The sequence below is a fragment of the Dicentrarchus labrax genome, unplaced genomic scaffold (genome assembly GCF_905237075.1).
Source record: "Dicentrarchus labrax unplaced genomic scaffold, dlabrax2021, whole genome shotgun sequence".
Taxonomy (NCBI): Eukaryota; Metazoa; Chordata; class Actinopteri; family Moronidae; genus Dicentrarchus; species Dicentrarchus labrax.
In genome coordinates this window covers 11,268,605-11,290,914 of record NW_026136724.1, presented here as the reverse complement: position 1 = coordinate 11,290,914, position 22,310 = coordinate 11,268,605, and the positions used below count along the sequence as shown (strand labels likewise).

The window sequence follows — 22,310 nt, the reverse complement described above, 5'->3', positions numbered from 1 at the left end:
TCTCTGTGTGTGTTTGTGTGTGTATAGCTGGAGCTCATCAGACACATGCTGGAGTCAGTCTGGCTGAAGCATAAACTCGGCCCTCGTGTTTTGTGCTTGTGAGTAGCCCTCCCTTGTCAGAATGTCTCCCTTTAAAGTTGTGTTTCTAACTAATGTAACGTAAAGCATAAAGCGCTGACAGAATGTGTGTGTTCATCTTCACGCATGTGTGCTCCGGACCCCATCGCTTCCCGCTGTGTGTGTGTCCACATGTGCAAAATTGTCAATGACCCCTCCTCACATGTGCGCTCACGGAACATTCCCGATCCGAATTTTTCTGTGTGTGTGTGTGTGTGTGTGTGTGTGTGTTCCAGCACACAGCGGGGCAGTCCAGCCGAGTGGTCCGTGTTTCACTTCATGTTTCGGATCCTGGAAGCCACGAGAGGTCTCTGCCTACCCCTCCCACCTGGTACCATCCACACACACACACACACACACACACACACACACATACACACACACAAACAACACTTTCAGCTGTTATAATCCAGTCTGTCTCTGTCTCACCCAGAAAAACAATGTGTGCTGGCACAGAGGGACAACAGACCCGCTCACTTTAGCACTAATGTAACCAAAAATATGTTAAACATTAGCATAGTGCAGACACGGGTAAAACAGAGTGTGAATACATTTTCAATCATTTGAATTCATTTTCCAATTTTTTGCGTCCTAAACCCCCTGTGACGCAATCTCACGATTTTACTCGCTTATAAAAGTTTGTTGGGTAGGATCCTATCTGAGGCAAGGCTGCACACCTGTTCCCTTTAGGTAAATAAAAGTTGAATAAAACAATCATACATTGCTGCCAAAAGATCTTCATTTTTTAAACATTATTTTAGCCACACCAGCAGCATTGCATAATACTTTGGTTTATGACTAAACATTCCCGTCAGCCTTTGCTGAACTTCACCATCTGTTAGCATGCTGACATTAGGTAATTGGCAAAAAATAAGACAGTGAATGTTGTAAACATTATACCTGCTAAACATCAACATCAGCGTTGTCAATGTGAGCATGTTCACATTGGCATTTCTCTGAGTTGTAGCATGGTTGACTGTAAGTCTTGTCTCACTTTTCAAATGTCTCTTCTTATTTTTTCCCCATCTGTCCTACCCCCCCCCTCTCTCTCTCTCTCTCTCTCTCTCTCTCTCTCTCTCTCCCCTCCAGGCTATCACACCCTGTTAGCAGTGTTTGCTGTGCGCTGCCTCCCTCATCACACCTTCCTCCAGTACATTGACCACGGTGTCCTGCAGCTCACTGAAACTTTTGTGTCTCGGCTCATGACAGGTACACACACGCTCAAACACAGAGTGCTAAAGCTTTTTTTTTTTGCATATGAGAAATTTTACAAGAAAAAAATACGATACGTGTATGTATGATGATAAGACTGAAATATCTGAACAACTATGAGATGGATTGCCGTGGAATTTGGTGCAGACGTTCATGTTCCCCTCAGGATGAATTGTAATAACCTTACTGACCCCATAACTTTCCATGTAGCGCCACCATCTGGTCAAGATTAAATTTTTTGGTTTATGAACATGGTAAACATTATAACTGCTAAATGTGTAGATGTTAGCATCGCCATTGTTAGCATGTTAACAGGCTGTGGTAAGCATTTAGCTCAAACCATAGCAAACATAGCTGCTAGTGGAGCCTTTAAGTCTTGTTATTCTTTCATTCAGCTGGTTAAGTCTCCTGTAAATCACAAAGAGTGTGATTCTGAATGCAACTCTGTGTGTGAGAGAGCGGTATATATCTGACACAGCCTCGCTCAACACGCCACTGCGAGTGCAACAACAAGTCCCGCAAACAAAAAGCCAATAAGAGTAATTAATGAATGTAATCCCCGCAAAAGATCATTTCATTCAGGTAACTCAGACAAAGGCTGCACTGAAGCACCAAGCACTGGAGAGAGAAACTCCCTCAGGACAGTGACAAGGCAAAAAGATTACAGAGGGTTTGTTATTTTATATTTTATTGTGTAAAAAAATGTAAAAAACCCATTAAGGAACGATGCAGGCGTTTTTGTTTCTTAATGCAATGCAGAGCTATTCAATTGTCAGGCATGTACAATGGATTGATTTTAGTAACTTTAATTTACTTGAAGTGTGTAATGTGCACCTGTATTATCTAAAAAAAATACAAGTACTGGATTAGGGCTCGGTAATGGCAGATACTCAGTAATAAATGACTTGGATCGGATTGGGTCTTTAAGTTGATAAATTCAGTCCGGATTGCACAGTAAATACAAATGGGACATACTGTATTCAGTATTTCCAAGACCATCATTGTGAGTGTAGCATTATTTTGCTATGTATGAAACCACATTAGTATAAAGAAGTTTAAAATGTGAAACCATTCATTATCTAGGGATAATATTAGGTGTCGTTAAGGGGCATGAGGAGATTCCTTTTCTTAGTGTAGCTTTCACTCCTGTAGTGAAGTGAGGCAAAGAAATACAGGAAAGGATTCAGACAGTGAGTGAAAAAGTAAAAACACTCTCCAAACGTCAGCATCTTACTAACCAGAAGAAGTCCGTCTGATGCTGTGAAAACTGCAGCCTCATACAGCACACGTAGAAAGAGAGGAAAACAGCCAGTAATGGGAGAAACAGCAATTATTCGAATGACGAGTTCAGTAACTCCAGGCTGTTTCCTGTTTGGCATTTGGGTTCCATTGAGACCTCTAACAAGTAGCAGGTAGAAAGTCAACAAGACTCGATAGCTGGAAACTATAAATAAGATAGAGACTGCTTCGAGCACCGGTGTGATCCTCTGATTCTTGCAAGAACGTCTGTCAATCTGCTCATCCTCAGGATTCACCTCTCTTGGTACAAACACAACTGGAAGGGCCACCAGGGCTCAGAGTATCCACACGGTGAATAGTAAAAAAAATGCTGCCATGTCCGTCCCAGATTGTTCCACTTTTTGGGGTGAAGAACCTGGCAAATGAAATGGACATTTTTAGTTTGATATGTGACTGCTCTCTGTGGTCACTGCTTTTCCCCCCTCTTCATACAATAGAATAGCTAATGTATTTTTACCTTGGAAAGCGAAAAGAGCTGACAAAAACCCATGATAACATTTTGTTTTTCCTCTTGGGGAAGTCGAGTGATTCTAACATAAACTGCACTGGTAACTAATTCAGTTTTGTTCACTTTCACTTTCACTTTTCACTAACAAGAGCTAGCAGTCTAAATTTAGGTAACAGCTGGTGATGCTAAGAGAGGCTGGGAACACCAAAAGTGACCTTGTGAAATAAAAGTGTCATCTGGAAAAGTAGAAACTGACTTCTGAATAAAAAAACTGAGCGACTGAATTTTTATACTAATGTGTTTGTTTTTATTTGACGTCTGATTTATTAATTTAATTTAAGTGCTATATGATGGAACAGAATTCATGGTTGTGGCTGAAAATTAATCAACTTGTGACCACTGAACCTCTAAAAGCTGGTCACGCCACACAGCTGGGACCACTGGTAGAGCATGTTGGCAGGAAGCTGTAGTTATCTCAGTCTGCTGGTGAATACGTGTGAAGGTTCACTACTTTGACACATGAAATAAGGAACTTTGTATGCACAGAGAGGTCAGAGGTTGAGGTGAGCTACTATGGGGATTCAGTGCCTTTCTCAAAGACAGTGATATTATGTATTTAGCGTGTCTGGTGTGGATTTCATACCATGAAAAAAAGTACATTGTTCAGAGGCTAAACACTCTAACTTGGCACTGAGATCAACAGAACCAAAATATCTGGCCTTCCTCATCACCCTTCATCTTTTAGTTTACATGGTGCTTTTCTCGTGAAGAGAACAAACAAAGATCCTCAAAGATGAAAAGGTTATTATTGTAAAGGACAGAGGCCAAATGGTTTCAAACTTCAAAGTGAGAGAAAAGGAAGTTTCTTGGACTTTGAAGTGAGGCTTTATGCGTCACCTCCCCGGGGATTAATCAGATCAGTAAATGGTAATTGTCTGGTCAAGTGTGCACTTTCTGCTCCATTAAATGACACACACAAACATATATGTTCATCTAGAATTTTCCAGTCTAACCAATATTAGTCTGGTTCCGGATCTCTGAAATGCAAGCAATTTCCAACAGTTTACATAAATCATTAAGAGAAACAAAATGGCAATGCAGTCCTATTATTAGACTCTCTAGGCTCTTGCGTGTGTTGTCGAATCTTTAAAATGCTAATTCTTCAAATTCAACATCCAACAATTATGATCTTGCTGCCTTTTTCAAGTGGGGAGTGAACAAGATTTAAAGTCTACAGCCATGTTAGTGTGTCTTTAAGACTGTACTTTAAGCTAATGACCAGGTATAATGTTATACACCATGTTCAGCGTCTTAATGGTGAATATTAGAACATCATTTGCATAGAATGTCATCAGTATTCAACAAATCAAAATTTGGACCCGGTTATGGTGCTTGATGAAAAGTCTGAATGGTGCACTGACCAACTGACCGACATTGCCATACTGTAAGGCTGCTCCTGCTAGCATTTCTAATAACTTCTGCTAGTGGATTAGTTCAGGTAGTTCGAGGGTAAAACAGATCATCATTTGCAGCTGCTGCAGTTTTGGGCTGTGTTGGTGAAGACAGTTTTTTAGAAAGGAGTTTAATAATCTGGGAACAACTCTTGAGTTCATCATCTGCTCGCCCACATTTTGAGAAGTCAGCGTGGGCGGTTTTTGCTCCTCTATAACAATACAGCCCGAAGACAGGGTTGGATGCCTAGGACATCGTAGATGAACTACAACTCCCAGAATGCTTTTTAGCAACTGGGAGTCGTCCAGGAGCTGCCAAAGCGAGTGGCCAGGTCGAAGGATGTCAGGGGCTGTCTGCTCTTCTTCCTCTTCGAACTGATGGGTTACAGCACAAACAGTGCACCTGCCTGAACTTTCTTAAAGCCAAAATAAAAATCCTCTTTGCTTGGGCGATCACCTGTGAAGCCTTGTTTACTGAAACATTGTCTGTTTTCTATGAAAGTGAAATATCCCTCTGATGGGTTTTTTATCTCGGGAAATCAGCACATGGCAAGAATATTTATATTAGTTAAAGCAATCTGGGATTTTATTAATTTAATTTGCATTTACTTTATCTTCCATGTCTCCAGAAAAAGAAACTAATAACTCTTTAATCCCATGTTTCCTTTCAAAGGATTTTGAGCAATTAACTTGGATACACAAGCACAGACAGAAGGTGTGACATGACATTATTTGTCCTCCCGTGTGAGGTTTTTACTTCAGAAGAGTAATTAGCACCATGTCTCCTCTCTTTTCCTTTCTCTTTGTGTTCAGATTTGGACAACAGCGATGCCAACGAGAGACTGAAGTTCAGCATACTTAAGAGACTCCCCGAGGTACTTCTGTGTGTGTTTGAGTGTGTGTGGCAAAACATGAGGTTTTTTTATTCAGCACCGGGAGTAGTTTAGATTAGCTGATCGGACAGGGAAAGATTAAAAGGAGCTTATTCAACCGTTTCTATGTGGTCTAATCGCTCCAAAAAATAAACTCTTCGCATATCACCGTCCAAATGGCGACATGTTGTGAGCGTACACACTTTGGAGGACAGAACTGAAATGTACCAGTCCGTGGTCGGGTGTGGATCTCTCAGCCTGGATGGTATACGGAGTAAAACAATGCACGAGGCTATTATAATCCCATCTATTAGTGAGGGGGAAGTTTTGATCTTTTTCTCGAATGGCTCTCTCCCCAAACTTCCCATTCTGGTCCAATTAAGAGTTTGAAGTTATTTTAGGTCTCATCTCCCTCAAGCCCCCCTCAAGCCAATCGCAGAGCACTTGTGTAACCGGCTTGTGTGTGTGTGTGTGTGTGTGTGTGTGTGTGTGTGTGTGTGTGTGTGTGTGTGTGTGTCTGTGTCTGTGTGCGCGTGCTGACATGGGGTAGTGTAGGTACTGAGGTTGAATGTGTGCGTGTGCGTTTATGTGTGTCCCTAACTCTTGTGTAACTTCCACGTGTTCCCGTGTGGATACAGTATATTTCTTTGTGTAACCGGTGTGTGTGTGTGTGTGTGTGTGTGTGTGTGTGCTCCGTCCACATTATGATCAGAGGAATGTTGAGTGTTTAGTGTTTCTGTTCTGTTTCCTGCTCATCAGACATTTGTTGGGTGAGTTTGGCAGGCAGGAGAGATTTAGCAGGTACAACACACACACACACACACACACACACACACACACACACACACACACACACACACTCCCAGAGAGTTAGAAAACAGGGGATGTTGGCCCACTGTAGGAAATTCATATCTAGACTAAACCCAGCACCCCATGTAATTCTATTACCGGGGTGTTATGTTATTGTATTGTGTTTGACCCTCATGGAATTCCAGTAAACCCTTTCTCCATTTCAGGAGATCAGGAGCCGGTCGCTCCAGCTCTTCGGGAGTTCAAACTTAGCATGATTATAATGTAGTGTTCATCTCAAGTCAAGATGTAGGCTACTACTCATGTAAAACAGGTGGCACCACATACTTAAGTAAAAAATAAAAAGTATTTACACCCAGTAACCAGTCCAAGTGTGAATGTTTTGTAACTAATTGAATTTAACTGACAAAGGAAGGAAGGAAAATGGGACGTGGCCGACCCATCTGACCCAATGGTTTAATAACAGTGTGAATACCTCAAAAACAACAACTTTATGCCAATAACGTTTTGCTAAATGACCAATAATTATTTATTAATAATAATTAATAATGACCATAATTCCTGCTCATTGCATGAATACTACTAATATTTCTCCATCTGTGCATATGCATTGTAGATAAATAAAGTAACAGCTACATTTTCTGAGGGTTGGCAGTGTTTAATGTATTGTTCATCCCCCCTAAACCTGTAAGTTTGTGATGCTACTACAGTGAGTTGATTACTTTTAACTTGACAGAACTAAATATGTTTTCTATAAACCCGACATTAGACATTATAAAGAACTGGTGCAGCCTGAGTGAGTGAATCACTAGTTTGAAACTAGCTTGTAGCCACTAAGAATTTACGAAGGACTTTCCTGCGTGATCTTAGTAATGAATTTACTTAAACAGCTGGTGCAACTCAATCCAGGTGCAGAAACTTTCTTCCATCTTCTGGATGAGAGTGCATTTGTTTTTTGTAATACTGAGATATATCTTATCCTCTTAAGGATTTTAAGGCCACGCTGCAGTAGAGAGCTTCTATTCTTTTGAGCATATTTGAGCGTTCCAGCTCAATAATACAAGCACTGAATCACTTTATTTGGTCATCTTATTCACATTGCATTCTTTTTGAAAGTTCAGCAAATGATTCTTATTACAAGGCCCATTAAAACAAAGTTATATATACTTGACCTCTTGTTGCATATGTCAACATAAACAAACAGCTCCATGACGAGTTGTGAGTGAGATTAATAATCCGGCAAAAGTAGTTCTAGCACCAATAATACGAATATACGTATACATTTGAGGACTTGTTGTGCTCGTCTCCACTCGATAATAACACAATCCCTGGAGTGATTCGGCAGCTCTGTGTCAGCTTGGCAGCGACTTTGAAGCTGGACAGAAACCAGCCTCGAGGAAAAGCTTAGGTTCTTCCTTATTGTGGGCCACAACTGCAGTCTCTGTTTGCCTAAGTGTTATTTATCACCGCGGTGTTCATTTCACAACACTGAAAAATGAGATTTCTCTGTAATCCCTCATTAGCAGTCAACTCCTCGATAATGGTTTTGAGTTCCAGTTGGCGAATAGAAAGGGACAGATGTTCACATGCTTCAGGGATGATTTTTATTCATGACAACACAAGCTTCATGCCTAAAATGTAAAACTTGATTGTTTCTGTTTCTGTGTGTGTGTGTGTGTAGCCTATGGAGCAGACAATCTACCACATGTGGGATCATCCTGTCAGTTCAGCTTCAATCTCCAGAGATTATGTCAGAACTCTGCTGGAGAAACACAACAAAAACAAGGTAACACAATACAGTGTCTGATGCATGCTGCAGTGAGTTTTCTCCCTCTCAAAGCACTGCAGACCAGCGAAAACAAACAATCTCCCAGACATTAATGAAAATCCTCCAGAAAACACGAGTGTGAAATTAAATGTTGTAGTGCTGAAAGGGTTAGTTGATAGAAATTTAGTCGTTTATCAAGAAAAGGTGTGTGAAAATATCGAAAAATATCGTAATGTTTTGTTTTGCGATATTGTACCAACTCTCAAAAATACCGTATTGATTTTTGTCTTAAATCCCCCAGTTGCTAAACAGCTGTGCTTTGAATGTAGTGAGGGCTATGATTTTGGTTACTACAGGGACCATAAAACAAGACAAATACAGATCACACTGCTCTGGTTGCATCATAAAAGTAAAAGTAAACAGTTTTCCTAAAATCTGATTTTGAAAAAAGCAGTATATTGCCTTTGCTTACACTGTATAATATATTGAATTGTAACCCCTGCATTGTGATACATATCATATTGCCAAATTCTTATCAATACACTGCCCTATTATCTAGCAACAACAGTGCTTTGAGCTAAGATGCTCACAATAATAAATAATAATGGGAAAGTCATTCATTTTGCAGGTATTTGGGCATAAGTAGCAGATAAATTAGTTAAAATTACAAACATTTGCCGGTGGGTTTTTCTCATTTTTATATCCTTTTAAATTCAGTATGTTTGGGTTTTGGACTGTAGTTATTTTCTGACAGACTCCTCGCAGGCCTTAAAAAACTTTGTCTTTGTCTTTTCCTGCAATGTGACATTCCTCCTTGGCCTTCTTTATAAAATGTGTGACCCCCCAGCTGTACAGCTAACGCAGCATCTATCCACTTTGCGACCCTATTGGCCGGTTTCAGTCAGCTAACTGGCTAGCGGACCGGCATGGAGAGCATTATTTTCCCGCGCGATGCCAGATAAGAATGTATGGGCTGCCCCCTAAAAAAAAGTTAAACTGCAGCCAACTTCATCCATAAGAGGAAACAAGTGAGCCGATGTGAATTGTATCTGGATTTGCTGCAGATTTGTCTCGACTGTGTTGCATCCCGGAAAAAACCTGCAGAACCCACAGTTATGTTTCTGCTTTTTTTCCTTCCTCCTCAGGGATTTGCATTCACCGACAGAGACAAGCCGGGCGTCAGACCTGAGTTTCTGCCTCTTACCTATCTGGCAAAAATACTCTCTGATATAGAAGAACAAGGTAGTGTGTGTGTGTGTGTGTCTGTGTGTGTGTGTGTGTGTGTGTGTGTGTGTATCCTGCCTTTGGAGGATTAAGACAGAGCATGTGCGCCTGTGTGTGTGCGTGTTTTGGTCAGAACTCAGCAGCCTCCCATCATGAAGGAGCAAGGAAAGGAAGTGGTTGTCTGGTGTTATATTCTCTATAAGAAGCCGTATCTCTCTCTAACTCCTCCTTCCTGTGTTGCAGCTCTGAACCCTTTCGAGGAGCAGGAGAACGTGGATGCCCGGTTCGTGGAGGAGACGGCTCTGAAACAGACACTAATACAGCTGGGCTTTGAGGAAAAATGAAGGATGTGGATGGGAGCAGAAGGAGCAGGGGAGGGACAGTGGATGGATGGATTACGGTGGTAAACAGATGAGGGGGAAAATGCGTTTGAGGGAACAGTCATCATTGACTGGGCCTTGAGGACAAGTAACGGATGGCTGGGTGATGGAGGGCGAGAAGCGAAAGATGAATGGGGGGATTGAAAGTCAGAGCGCTCATAAACAACTGTTTGATGACAAATTAGGGTGGGGCGGAGGGACAGATGGATGGAGACGCCCAGAAAGGGAAGATGGAATAGGAGGCAGAGTGGATGGGGAAAAAATAGACCCTGCTTTTTTCCCCACCTCTTGTTTAGTAAATACAAAACTCACAGCAGCACCTATTTTTTTACACAACACAACAATGAGTGAGTATCAAAAGTAATAACACAACAGGGGGACACAGTTTGGATCTTCAGCCGGTGGTTTGATTTAATTTGGGAAAACATGCTTTTCAGATTTTGAGTGGAAATCAATAACCGCAGGCAGCTATTTATATGAACTCATATTTCTGTGGCGGCAACAATTCTCTCCAGAGCCCTCGTGACCTCTCCGCTTTCTCTCGCGCAAATTTATGAACGTCGGTGTCAAATACCGCAAACAGTATTTATAAATCAAACACTCTTGTTTATCCTCCTGTGTTTCCTGTAATGCTGCGCTGCACCCCATCAACTTGATTACATGCTGACAAAAAAAAAGGCCTTCGAAGACAGAGTAGCTTGATACGGTCCGTCAGTGGCAGCCGTGCATTAAATCTGATTTTAAGCACGAGTTAGACAGAATCTTTGCAGCTGAATAACTCCGGGAGACTGACTGGCACAGGCAAAGATTTAAAATTACAACCCTAAATGGATATTTAGATGTTGGAAACTGAATGTAAGGATAAACGCAAACTCTTACTCCTCAGTGATTGTTACTTCATACCAAAACTGGTATACTGACAGGATGTGTTCATATCAGGAACATGTCTGAAATGTTCAGGAAATTCACTGTTTGTTGCTGGATGTCATAATAAGGGCTGCGTGTCATTTCAGTGTTTTGATTCTGGTGCGTTTCTGTACAAAATGATACCTTACTTTGATACAATAGATGTGTTTTTCTACAGAACCTCAGTTATCAAATCTTAAAACATCAGCAAGACAAAAGCAATCCTACAAGAACTAACTAAAAAAAAACAAGTAAAATAGTGTAAAAGTTGGTAAATTATGATTTAAAGTGACACTGTTTAACTTTTCAGTCCCCCCCAGGCTTTCACTGCAGCTTTTCATGTTGCTTTTTAGGTTGCTTTTAGGTATTTTTTGCAATGAAATTGAGTAACAAAGGGATAACTGCAAAAATAGTTATAAATAATAAATAGCATAATTTGTTAAAAATTTAAAGACAACTTGTTCCAGTGAGAATAAAATCGCTCTGTTCGCAGGGTAAATGTGAGACGTTTGTTCACACACGTCTGCGTCTTCGTAACCAGGAACAATGCAGTCAGTGTGGTGACGTAGGGCTCAGTGTTTTGTACAGGAAACTGCAATGATTTGGTCACATTTGCAGAAGAGTTGCGATGACTGGACAAAATTGCAACAGGGATTGGTTGAATTTGCATTAATCGTTAATCGATCGCAACATTGCAACATCCTGGAGGATTGCAACATCCTTTAAATAAGTAACATATTCTTAGTACAAAATGATCGCTTACCTTAATAAATATAAATATAAAAACTTTGGCTTACTAGTATTGTAACTAGTGTGATTGAGACTATTTATAAGACAAACTAACACATTCTTACTCATACAGAAAGTTGGATTCATAAGCAATAAAACACTATTGCTAAATTCCATACTCTCAGGGTTTTGGTATCGCTTATGATGCAAAAAAACAAAACAAAACGTGATATTGTCACTTCCTTTAAGCTGATCAGCCAAGTTACTGCGTCTCACTTTAAATCAGGAACTAGCTGACCAAAGAAAAATGGGGATCATTAATCTGATCAGCCGGCTTTTCGTATGAGTCCGGGAAAGGGCAGACTCAACCGACTTTAGTAACTTTATTCATATGGCACATTGCGAAATCTGCCTACAAAATGCTTTACATACCATAAAATCAAACAAAGATAGTGCAGTGTGGATAATAAGGAAATAATAACAAAGAAAAGCCTGACGTTCCTCAGTCTTCCGGCTCACACACACTCACACACACTCACACACACTCGAACGTCTGGTTTGAATAATGCACCCATGTGCCCTCAATCATGACTGAGCTCTAACTGTAAGTGGAGAAATTCTTTTGTAGTGGTGCTGCGTGTAGCTTTCGTAATCCTTTTCACGGCGGCTGAATGTTGGCACCATCTGTGACTGAACACCAGAGATCATTTACATCTCGTGTCGAGCTTTGATTCGAGAAATTAAGATTCCTCTGAAGAAAAAAAAAAAATAAAAGGGATTTTGTAATGTTTATTATGTTTACACAAAAAAAAGTTTTGTATGATGAATTGTGAATAAAGAGATTTTTACTGTATGTTTCTTGATTGCTGTCGTGCTGTTGAGGAACATGGTGTGCGTAGCAGCTTTGGGGGCGACAGTCAGGCCTTGGCTTACGTTGCTTCCAATGAATTTCCTCTGATACTCTGACTGCAAGTTGAGATCATTTCCTAATGTACCTCGGCTCCACAGTGCAACTGTCTCAGGGTTTTCAAATAGTTTGTAGCTCAAAAAAAAAAAAAAGCACTAGAGAGGAGGAAGTGTGCTCTCGGATTCACTGAACTCAGAAAACAAACTCGGCATCAGTCATCACACATGATGAGTCACATTTACGGAAGAACACACCCATCGTGTGATACGTGTTTTGTTTCACACTACTACATCGACGCCTTTACCACCCTGTTATGGTCGTCTCAAATCATTTCTCTTGTGTGGGAACTCCTCTTTTAAATGTGAATAAATCCCTCATTCCCCTCTCTGTTGCTTCCTCCGCACTCTGTTATGCAGTCAGTGTTATGTAGCCGGCTAATAAGCACAAACAGTTGGGGGCTAAGTTTATATGACAGCTCTCGCCATCAGCCTGCAGTGGATGATCACTCACGCGCACACGCACACGCACACGCACACACACACGCCACACACCACACACACACACACACACACACACACACACACACACACACACCACTGGGTGGACAGGCCTGCCTCAGAATCAGATAAACTCAATCCGTTGCCTTCTCTCACTCCCGTGTGCTGCAAAAATTTTAACTCAGCTCGGTTTTTTAGACGCAGCCCAGCATCCCTATCAGATGAGCTCAGAAGCCATTCATCACACAGTTTATCTATTACTTTTAGCAAATGTCTCAACTGTTTATGCTTTAACTAACTTTTGGCAAACAGTTTCAACTCTTTAATCTTAACTTTTAGCTTTCAACCATGTATCCATTAACATACCTCTAAAGCCATTTTACTGTTTAAATAATTAGCTAAAAATAATGGATGCATTGTTTATGAATTCTTTTTCAGCTAAGGACTGTATTTAAACTGTTAATCCGGGATATATTTCAATGATTTATCCATTACTTTTACACTATTTCCACTGTTTATCCTCATTATATCCTATTTCATCCATTACTTTTAACTACTTTTCATGCACTCTCAATGGTGTTACAACCAATTCCCATGTGTGGGAGGGGAAGCTCACTAATTATTGCGACAATAAATATATTAAAGATCAAGATGGTACCAATTTATTTAAACTATATTTGGATGTTTATTTCTCGTAAACAACTTGCTCATACTTTCTGATCAGATTCTTACTTAAATGTTTTTTTTCCCTCTTTTTCCTCTGTAATTGAGCAACTGCATCAGAACAGAAGTAGTCGGGAACCGCTGGTGTGTATAGAGTAATCGTCCCCAGATGAACTTCAAACATACACATGCTGCGAACATGCAGCAAAACAAGCTCGCCAACACCAGAACTGCTTTCACCTCCAGCTCAAGATCGACAGATAAAACGACTTCCAGTAAGTTTTTCAGGAGCTTCAAAGACTAGTGACTTTTTGTTTTTGGTCACTAGTAACCAACTCTGAACTCTCCGCCACATTTAGAGCTCCGCTTTCATCATTTTCTTTAACTCTTTAACCTTTTCCAGCTGCCATCTCTCGTTCCTCTTCATTTAAAATTCTCCTCTCTCGTCATTCTTTATGCTCTTTCATTGCCTGATCTTCCTCTCTGTATTTACATTTATCATCTCAGGCATTAAGCAGGCACTCTTAGCCTAGCTTAGAGCTTAAACCCATTGCAATGTGTTCATCAGCTGAAAAGATTACATGTGCGGGGGATGAGATGGCAACAGGACTGAAATATACCAGTTGTCCCATAGAAATTAATTAATCCTATCTGAGATAAAGGTAGTGAGACAATAATGGGGTGTTGCCAAGTACAGAAATAATAACAGAAGTTTTTATTGGTTGGACATGATGTAACAATACACACGCACACACACTTAATCTCTCCCCGTGTCCTCTGTCTTCCCTTCCACTCTCCTACAGAATTTAGTGTTACTGCAAGTGAGAACAAGCTCTTGCCAGTAAATGTAAAAAAAAGAAAAAAAAGACAAGGAAACAAAATTACTACCAGATGCACATAACAAAAACAGCACTGGTATTCTGGACAGTGAGCTCACAAAAATACCCAGGAATCAGAGAGGAGGCGGCCCTGAGAGGTGTGATAGGGATCAGCCAAAAAGATTCTTTAAAAATGCTCATTTGCTTTTTAAATTTCCGATCCCTCACGTGGAGATTAAATGTTTCTGAAGGACAAGACATGAACCAAACCGGCACGAGTTTGTGTGTGTGTGTTTTTATATCTCTAAGGGTTTGAGCGTTGGTTTGCGGATATGTCTCATACTGGCTCCTGGTTGGGAGGGTCTGAAGGGGGGCTGGGCTCCGTAGGGTTTGGGCAGAGGGAGCGTGTCAGTCTGGGGGATGTAAGCGTTGGGTCGGGTCTCGGCTGTGGTGTACTCTCCGTTAGGCAACTGGTTCCACTCCTCTTCTTCAGCCAGCTGTACACACACACACACACACACACACACACACACACACACACACACACACACACACACACACACACACACACACACACACACACACACACACACACACACACACACACACACACACACACACACCAGAGGTAGTTTTAATATTTGATGTAAGACCGCATGACCTTGGACTAAATAGTTAAAATTTCATTTTCCTGAATTCTAATCATGAAAATGGAATAATTAATCTGGCAATTTATTTATTTTTTACCATCTCAAGACAAATGCAAGGGCACCAGTGAACATCTGAGTGCATGATGTTTTCTCCATATTAATTCAGTAATTGAGAATAAACATTAGAGAGATTAGTGATCCTAGAGATGCTCTGGGTTTGTTATACAGGATGTTGTGTTTCTGGAATACAATATGACCAAGACACAGTAAGCTGCACTTGTTCAGATGACTCTGACACACCAACAGGATGTTGGGTCACAACAACATCAAATAAAAGTTGTTTTTCCTGTTATAAAAAACATAAAAGGAAACGGCTGCTGATGACAAGAAATGCCATAAAAACACCAAAACCCCCTCAGTGCATTAGTTCATACTCGATACTTTCTGACCCTGCTCTGTCTGCTGCTCTCAGCCCCCAGCCCATTTGTTCCGACTGAAGAGATAAATCTTTAAAAACAGATCCCAAATATATATTTTCCTTTCTACAAAAAGCTAAATATTTGTTTCTGGGAACTGTAGTTTTCAGCTAACAATATATGTTTTTATCAAAGGAGTAAGAAGTTTAGAAAACTTACTTTCCTCCTTTTAAATATGACTTGTAGGATACTGACAGCGGCTGACAGAATTAATTTGAACCCAATATGGTTGATGGATCAATTTGTAACCATGGCAGACTCCTGCTGGGAAAAAGAAAATCTTCCAGTGTGCACACGTCCTCATGACACTACAGTCCTCCCTTTGACTTTCACCCCACAACAGCATGCAAATGCACTGTGCCTAAATCTAACTGTGACTTCAAAGAGATGGCGATTTTCTCATGCATATGAACCGTTTATCCGCTGGCATGTGATCTAAGGAGTGCACACAAAAAAACAAGGAATAATGGCTTTGAATGAGGAAAAATACCGGCGACTGCCAATACATACAAACAGGAAACAACATATTTGTCTTATCTGGGTTCACAAAGCACATTTACATTTTAGGAGGAAGCTCAAGATGCATGATTAGCAATGACTCTAAAAGTAGAAAACTTGAATTTCTTTATATAGACTGACAAACATTTCAGTTTCTGCAGGTTTCCTTCTGTTTTTTCGGTTTGGCTTTGTGCATGCAGTGTATTGTGATGTCTTTTTGGGCCGGCGGCTATAAGCAGGAATAAACCTGGTGAGAAAATAGAGATCAGTATAACAACAGGCAGGCTGCAGACAGCTGGACTGGTTTCAGACACAGCCCGATCCCTGTATGTGTGCCTTTTTCTTGTGCAGACAGCCTCTACTTCTGTTTGTCAGCCAGTCTTGTCCTGTGTTTGTGCATGTGGTACAAACTATTCTAGTTCCTGTCTAGTCTCTGTGTGTGCACAGGTAGTTCTCCCCTCACTCCTGTCTGTGCATGCTCAGGTATACAGCAGCCCCCATTGTCCCTCAGAATCTTAATCGATTCCTGCCCCCCCCACCCCGCTCCACTTCTTTTTTCTTTGTCACTCTATCTTCTTTTCTTGCCCCTCAGTGCTTTAATCAATTCCTGACCAGTGATCTTTGTGTGTTTCTTTACCCTCTCTCTCTCCTCTTTGTCCCTCTGTCTTCTCTTCTTGTCTCGGAGCATCCTCCTCCACTCCTCCTCTATCTCAGGGCATGGTGGCAGGCCCTGCTCCAGCTGCTGCTGGCACCTGTCCATCTGGAAACACAGGGGCAGTGCGAGAAACATTCACTTTGTATTCCTATCACTCAGTCCACTCTGCACTTTCCTGGCTCAATTCAATTCTAACTGCGCCCGAAAACAGATGGTCGTATTAGTGTCAGAATTTGGGCAAAGATATGCCTCTGCATTTTCTCGCTGTGTCTGCGGCGCACTGCAGGCATACATCAGCTGCAGGGGTTCTTCAGGTTATTAACGCACATCTCTTGAAACATTTACAAGGCATGTGGGGAATTCTCTCATTTTCTTTTGTAGTTTAATTTTTTATTGAGACAGAGGACTTAGACTTTCTGTCCAAACCAGAGTCAGAAATTCAAAATTTCTCAGTTAAATGATGACTTAGCTAACAGCTTTTTCGCTTTCCCTTACGCCTCACAAAATCCATAATGGTTGATTATTTTCCCTCCAACTCAACAGGAAAATGTGAAAGAATAATCATAGTAATGGTGTGGATGGCTGATATCAATCAAAATCAAGTGACATGATTAGTTAAGTACTGCCTGTTCACTTCTGAATGGAAATGTATCTTAAATAAAGTTTCAGGATTTGATGTTGAAACGTGTGAAACTGTAAAACATAATATGATTTGTAGGAGTTCACTTTCTCAGTGCAATCATGCAGGCTTCGACTGTCAAAGTTAACTAAATGATTACCTTAAAGCTGAACTTAATAAATATTTTACATTAACAATGGATGTAATTACTATGAGTAATGTGAAAGGGGACGCCTCTAGTGACAAACCCACAGAGAATGATCAACTGTGCAGTTCCCTCAGTTCTATGGAGTGTTTTGGTGCTCAGAAAAACATCTACATCTCCAGGACAACTCGGAAACGCCATCTGTGGAGGAAGATCATGTAATGTGATCAAAAACTCCAGAACAGCTACTGTGTAAACTGTGTGGTGATAGCCTGTTTTTAAAACTGCTTGTGGTGGGACCAATGGTGAGTGTGAATGTTCTACACCATTGCTAAATATTAATCCAGATTCCCTATTCAGCTATTGTGTTAGCACTAATTAATTTGATTGTTTTGTTTGATTGTTTCTTTTAAATCTCATTTAAATTATTCCTGAACATTATTTTGTCTCCCTGTGTTTACCCCTGGATTCGTTTTACTGTGCAAGTAAGCAAAATACACGAGTTTGATGAGACAGATGAGACACAGTGAGACATTTCTGAGACACTTCTTGCCGTCTTCGATCGCGGTCAGTGGAGAGTGACAGGAATAATGGGAAAGACAGTGGGGGACTGAGGGGAGAATGTGCAGCTGAGGGCTGACCTGGTGCTCTTTCTCTTTGATTTCTTGTTGGAGAGACAAAGCAGCAGCTTGCTTCATGGAAAGTTCTGCAGAAATGGCCATCAAACGGTGGTTGGTGTCGATTATGTGAGTTCGGAGCTTGTTTAACTGGAAGCAGATAACACACACACACACACACACACACACACACACACACACACACACACACACACACACACACAGATTAGATGAGTTTCACACTGAATGCATTTAAACACATAAACAATGTTCTGATACACACAAAAGTTGTGAACCTAATCATCCAATATGACTTCTACTGTACCTGTAGTTGCATACATGTACATAAATGCATCTAGTCAGTTACCTAGTCCTATACGTTTTTACACTGAGATTTTCATGTAATCATTAAATGCTTTTTTTTATTACATGTAATGAACCTTGTTCTTGAAGCTATTTATACTTGCTGAGAGAGAGAGAGAGAGAGAGAGAGAGAGAGAGAGAGAGAGAGAGAGAGAGAGAGAGAGAGAGAGAGAGAGAGAGAGAGAGAGAGACAGACAGCCAAGGAGAAAGGAAGAGGGAGACAGAGACAGAGCAAGTGAGAGTACGAGGAAACTGTAATGCTCGTTGAACTCCTTAATGCCCACTCTGCGTGCTCCTCACATGGACACACAGAGGTAAAAAACTAGACTGTGAATGAAGCGATATAAGTGTTTTTGCATGTGTGTGTATTAATCTGGGTGTATACTCTTTTGTCTGTATTGTTCAACCTGTGTGTGTACGCATGAGCTGAGCCTCATCTCTGTCTGTGTGCAAGAGGATCTTGTTGACTACCTTCTTCGCCAGTGAGAGTCTGTCCTGTTGGCAATTCTCAGCCTGCTCGCTGAGTGGCTTCGAGAGCCGGGTCACCTGGTCCACGAGGAGTTCTCTTTCCAGCACCTGCCTCTCGCTCTCTGCTAGATTCACCTCCAGCTACATGCATAGTTACAAAGTGATTAAGGTCTTTTTTTTTCACGTATCGTTAAGTTTTACTCCTGCATAGTTCATAAAAGTGTCATAAAAGAAAAGGGAAAAAATAAATGGAAATATGACCTAAATTCTTTAAAGAGATACCATGTGCAAGGCTGGTTGGCAATGCTATTATACAATGTTTGCACACACAGAGTCCTTGTAATGTTGTTTTGTACCTGCTCAATCTTCTTGACCAGTTCCACAGTTGAGGGGTCTTTGCCTTTGAGCTCTTTGTATTCAACCGTTCGATTCAAACCCTCAAGTGTCTTGTCCCTGGCTTCTGACAACTGAGAAAGAGACACAAAAACAGTGTGTTGGCAGTGTGTAAGTCGTTACAGTTCCACATATAGTGTACAGACATATACAGTGCAATATATACTGTACAGACATATACAATGCAATATATACTGTACATACAGGCCAAACTGTAGTCATCCAGTCCCTGTCACTGAGGTTTAGTCATAATAAAACGATATAGTAATTCCTCACAGGACAGCACACTTCACACAAAGGAATAAGAAAACAACATGAAAGTATTAAAAAGTAAGACGTCTAGAATTAGTCTGCTATTGTCTGTGTTTCAAGTGGCTTGTCCTCCAGGCATTTAAGACTCTTTATAGCACTGGGGATTTTAAACGCTTAAGACATTTCTCAGCTAAACGTAGTGCCTATATGGGAGCTACATCCCACTAGGTGACAAGTCACTGGCAACGCCTGATGAAAGAAATCAACATTTAAAAAACGCCACAGGATCCCTCTGGACTGGCTGGTTCTTAAAAACATTCTCACATCCCTTAAGACGATAGAAATAGAAGGGAATGTAGGGATACACAAGAAAGCATAAAGAAGAGTTAAAAGAGAGGAGAGAGACAAAAGGGAGGCAGGAGGACAAGAGAAGACATTAAAGTTTAGTGAGGGGACAGCGCAGGTGTTTTAGATTCAGGCCTTTAGCTGACACTCTTATTCTGAAACAGCTGCAGTTGGTGAGTGAGGGATTTAGAGTGTTGCTCAAGTAAAAACTGAAGCGCTGACATGATTTATTGATAGAAAATTAACATCTGAAACATTAATCAAAGGTTTTCATGTGGAGTACTTCTAGCAGAGCTATGGACCAGTCTTTTAATGTGGGTTTGCATTTTGTTTGTCTGGTCTAGCGCACAAGGATGCACATAAAAACACAATAAACATTCCCGCTAATGGTTTCACACCATCCCACTAACCTACAGGTGGCAAGTATGTGCCAAGAATGCAGCAGTTTACCAACAAAGGCAGGGGAGAAGAAGACTGCAAGCTAGTAACCAACAGATGTACACAATGCAGGATTTAAAATCATCAAAAGAAAATTGCCAGGGTGAGTGAGAAATCTGAGAAAACATTTTTTTGTGTATCACAAATCTCTGCTGTGCACTTTTTAATGAATCTATCAAGCAAAAATGCCAAACTAACAATGGTTCCAGCTTCTCAAATGCAAGGATTTTTTGTTTCTCAGTTTTATATCACAGCCAACCTGGAAGAAAAGCCAGTACAAGCTTATCTTGTTTGTCCAGGCTTTGTTCAAACACAAATAACTTTGAACCCCCAACGTTTCGATAGATACCAAATATGTCAACTGAACTTTGGGAAAATGCGCATAAAATTTGTATAACATTTCGACTATCTAATAGATCGGTGCAGCCCAAAAAACCCCAACGTGGGAGTCTTATATAAAGTAGTGAAGAGTTGACGGATCCAGAATACATATGTGATACATAAAAAGGGTATTTAGAGGGGAAAGAAACTTGGTGTTAAGGGGTTAACTGACTGAATCTGGGTTGTAGACTGTTGGTCAGAGCAAGCAGAGACTCTTAAATAACTTCACACAGCTCTAGTACGTTTTCTGCCCTTTCTAAACTAATGTTTAATCAACTAATTGAAAAAATGACACATTTATCAGAAGAGTATAGTATAGAATAAAAATTATTTGCCTAAAAATCCCCCCAACCATGAAGAGGATATGGGCTCATAGCTGCACCTGGATTCACTTGGTCTGTTATATGTAAATGGGAGTTTCTTTCTAATATCCACTATTTAATGTAGATTGTAGAGACAAAAGACAAATAATATGACAAGTGGCCTCGTAACCTGTGCGGATGGAAATGAGCAATTAAAGTAGCTACAGTATCTCAACAAGGGAGATCATGCAAATGCCCAATGGCCCCATTACAGCAGAATAAAGGTAGTCTATATATAAACATATATGAAGCTGAGGTGATCAAGGAACCATAAAAAGAAAAAGCAGAAAATAGAAAGGAGGAAAAAAACAAATCAGATGACAGAAGAGGGAAAAAAGTGAAACAAAAAAAACCAAAAAAACAAGCAGAGAAAACATGACAAATATGAATAGATGCCTGGGGAGATTGGGAGAAAGAGACAAATATAAGATGAAGACGCAGTGATTGGATAGACAGCAGAGAGTAAAGAGAGGAGTGGGAATGATACGAGCTGAGGAGGAAAAATGTTTGGCGGGTCTGACCTGGCACGACCTGGCTTATGAAACAGCAGCTTTTCTCCACTCAGCCATACAGCGCGTGCGTTCATACATAACCTGTGTATGTTTACGTGCCTGTATCTAATGTGGGAGTTTATGTGACAGACTTGAAAGACAGCGTGGAACAAAGTGATGATTCCCATTTCCCCTCCCTTCACGGAAGAGATTAATGAAGCCTCTCTTACGCAAAGAGTCGGTGAGCCTGATTAAAACCGACTTCGGTGTTCAGCCCCTTAAAAAGATGCTTCTACCTCAACGTCATATGACTCAAGTTTGAACTTAATAGTATGACTGTCATGTGATTAAATGGGGGTGTTTGTAGGGCTAAAGTTACAGATGATTTTGAGAAGAAAAGAAAAAAAAAAGTTGAGAGGCAGACAAAACTGACAGTAAGCAGCTGATAAGCTGAAAAGCAGAGGCAGAGATGAGAGTGGACCAGATGTACACAGAGAGACTGATAAAAGGCTGACAGATAGAGGAAGATAAAGTGAAGAAGAGCAAAGGAAAGACGGCATGAAGGCCAGAGTGAGAAAAGGAGTGGGGAGATAGGATGTGAAAGCAGACAAGAAAGACAGAATTAGAGACAGCCGAGAGATGTGGAGAAACAGGAATTGGGGCTGACCAACAGGGACCGGGGTTATCTGCAGTTTTCACAGAGAATATAACTTTGAAAACAAACCCGTGTTCATGGTGTAAGGAGTTGAATACATTTACAAGACCAAAATTAAGCACCAAAGCCGACAAATTATCCTATTTAATGCTGAACATAAAAATGAAGGGCACCAAACTGTAACTAATCATACTGACACTGAGGTCGAAATGCATTTAAAGTTCTTCACACTTTTTGTGTAGGCAAGCTTAAAGCTCCTTATAGCCCTGTACAACCTACGTTGATGCAAGACAACAAACCCACATAGCCCTGGTTATGTCCCATTAGCGCTATGCCGTTTGACTGTTTAGCAATGTGTCCTTTTACAACATTCAACATTTGGGAGGACCGGTTGTATTGTT

The 22,310-nt window shown here is 40.7% G+C and overlaps 2 protein-coding genes across 6 annotated transcripts in view; one reads left to right on the top strand and one right to left on the bottom strand.

Annotated features, from left to right (window-relative positions):
* The window catches only part of gsap (gamma-secretase activating protein), a 32,159-nt gene extending 20,090 nt beyond the window's left edge, over positions 1-12,069 (top strand). Inside the window, exons 26-32 of one of the 2 annotated variants that reach the window (XM_051393038.1) lie at positions 28-98; positions 354-448; positions 1,207-1,326; positions 5,341-5,402; positions 7,891-7,995; positions 9,123-9,219; positions 9,445-12,069. In XM_051393038.1, the coding sequence (XP_051248998.1) occupies positions 28-98; positions 354-448; positions 1,207-1,326; positions 5,341-5,402; positions 7,891-7,995; positions 9,123-9,219; positions 9,445-9,545 (651 nt within the window). In that variant the 3' untranslated portion in view covers positions 9,546-12,069. The other variant, XM_051393039.1, reaches the window with a different exon arrangement.
* A 1,906-nt stretch (positions 12,070-13,975) lies between these two features.
* ccdc146 (coiled-coil domain containing 146) overlaps positions 13,976-22,310 on the bottom strand; it is a 47,163-nt gene continuing 38,828 nt past the window's right edge. For 3 of the 4 annotated variants that reach the window (XM_051392593.1, XM_051392592.1, XM_051392591.1), the window contains exons 19-23: positions 18,949-19,059; positions 18,596-18,733; positions 17,786-17,911; positions 16,363-16,485; positions 13,976-14,598 (exon numbers count right to left, since the gene is read on the bottom strand). In XM_051392593.1, coding sequence (XP_051248553.1) covers positions 14,398-14,598; positions 16,363-16,485; positions 17,786-17,911; positions 18,596-18,733; positions 18,949-19,059 — 699 coding nt within the window. In that variant the 3' untranslated portion in view covers positions 13,976-14,397. Of the gene's footprint in view, positions 14,599-15,386; positions 15,663-16,362; positions 16,486-17,785; positions 17,912-18,595; positions 18,734-18,948; positions 19,060-22,310 lie in introns of all 4 variants that reach the window. The other variant, XR_007882573.1, reaches the window with a different exon arrangement.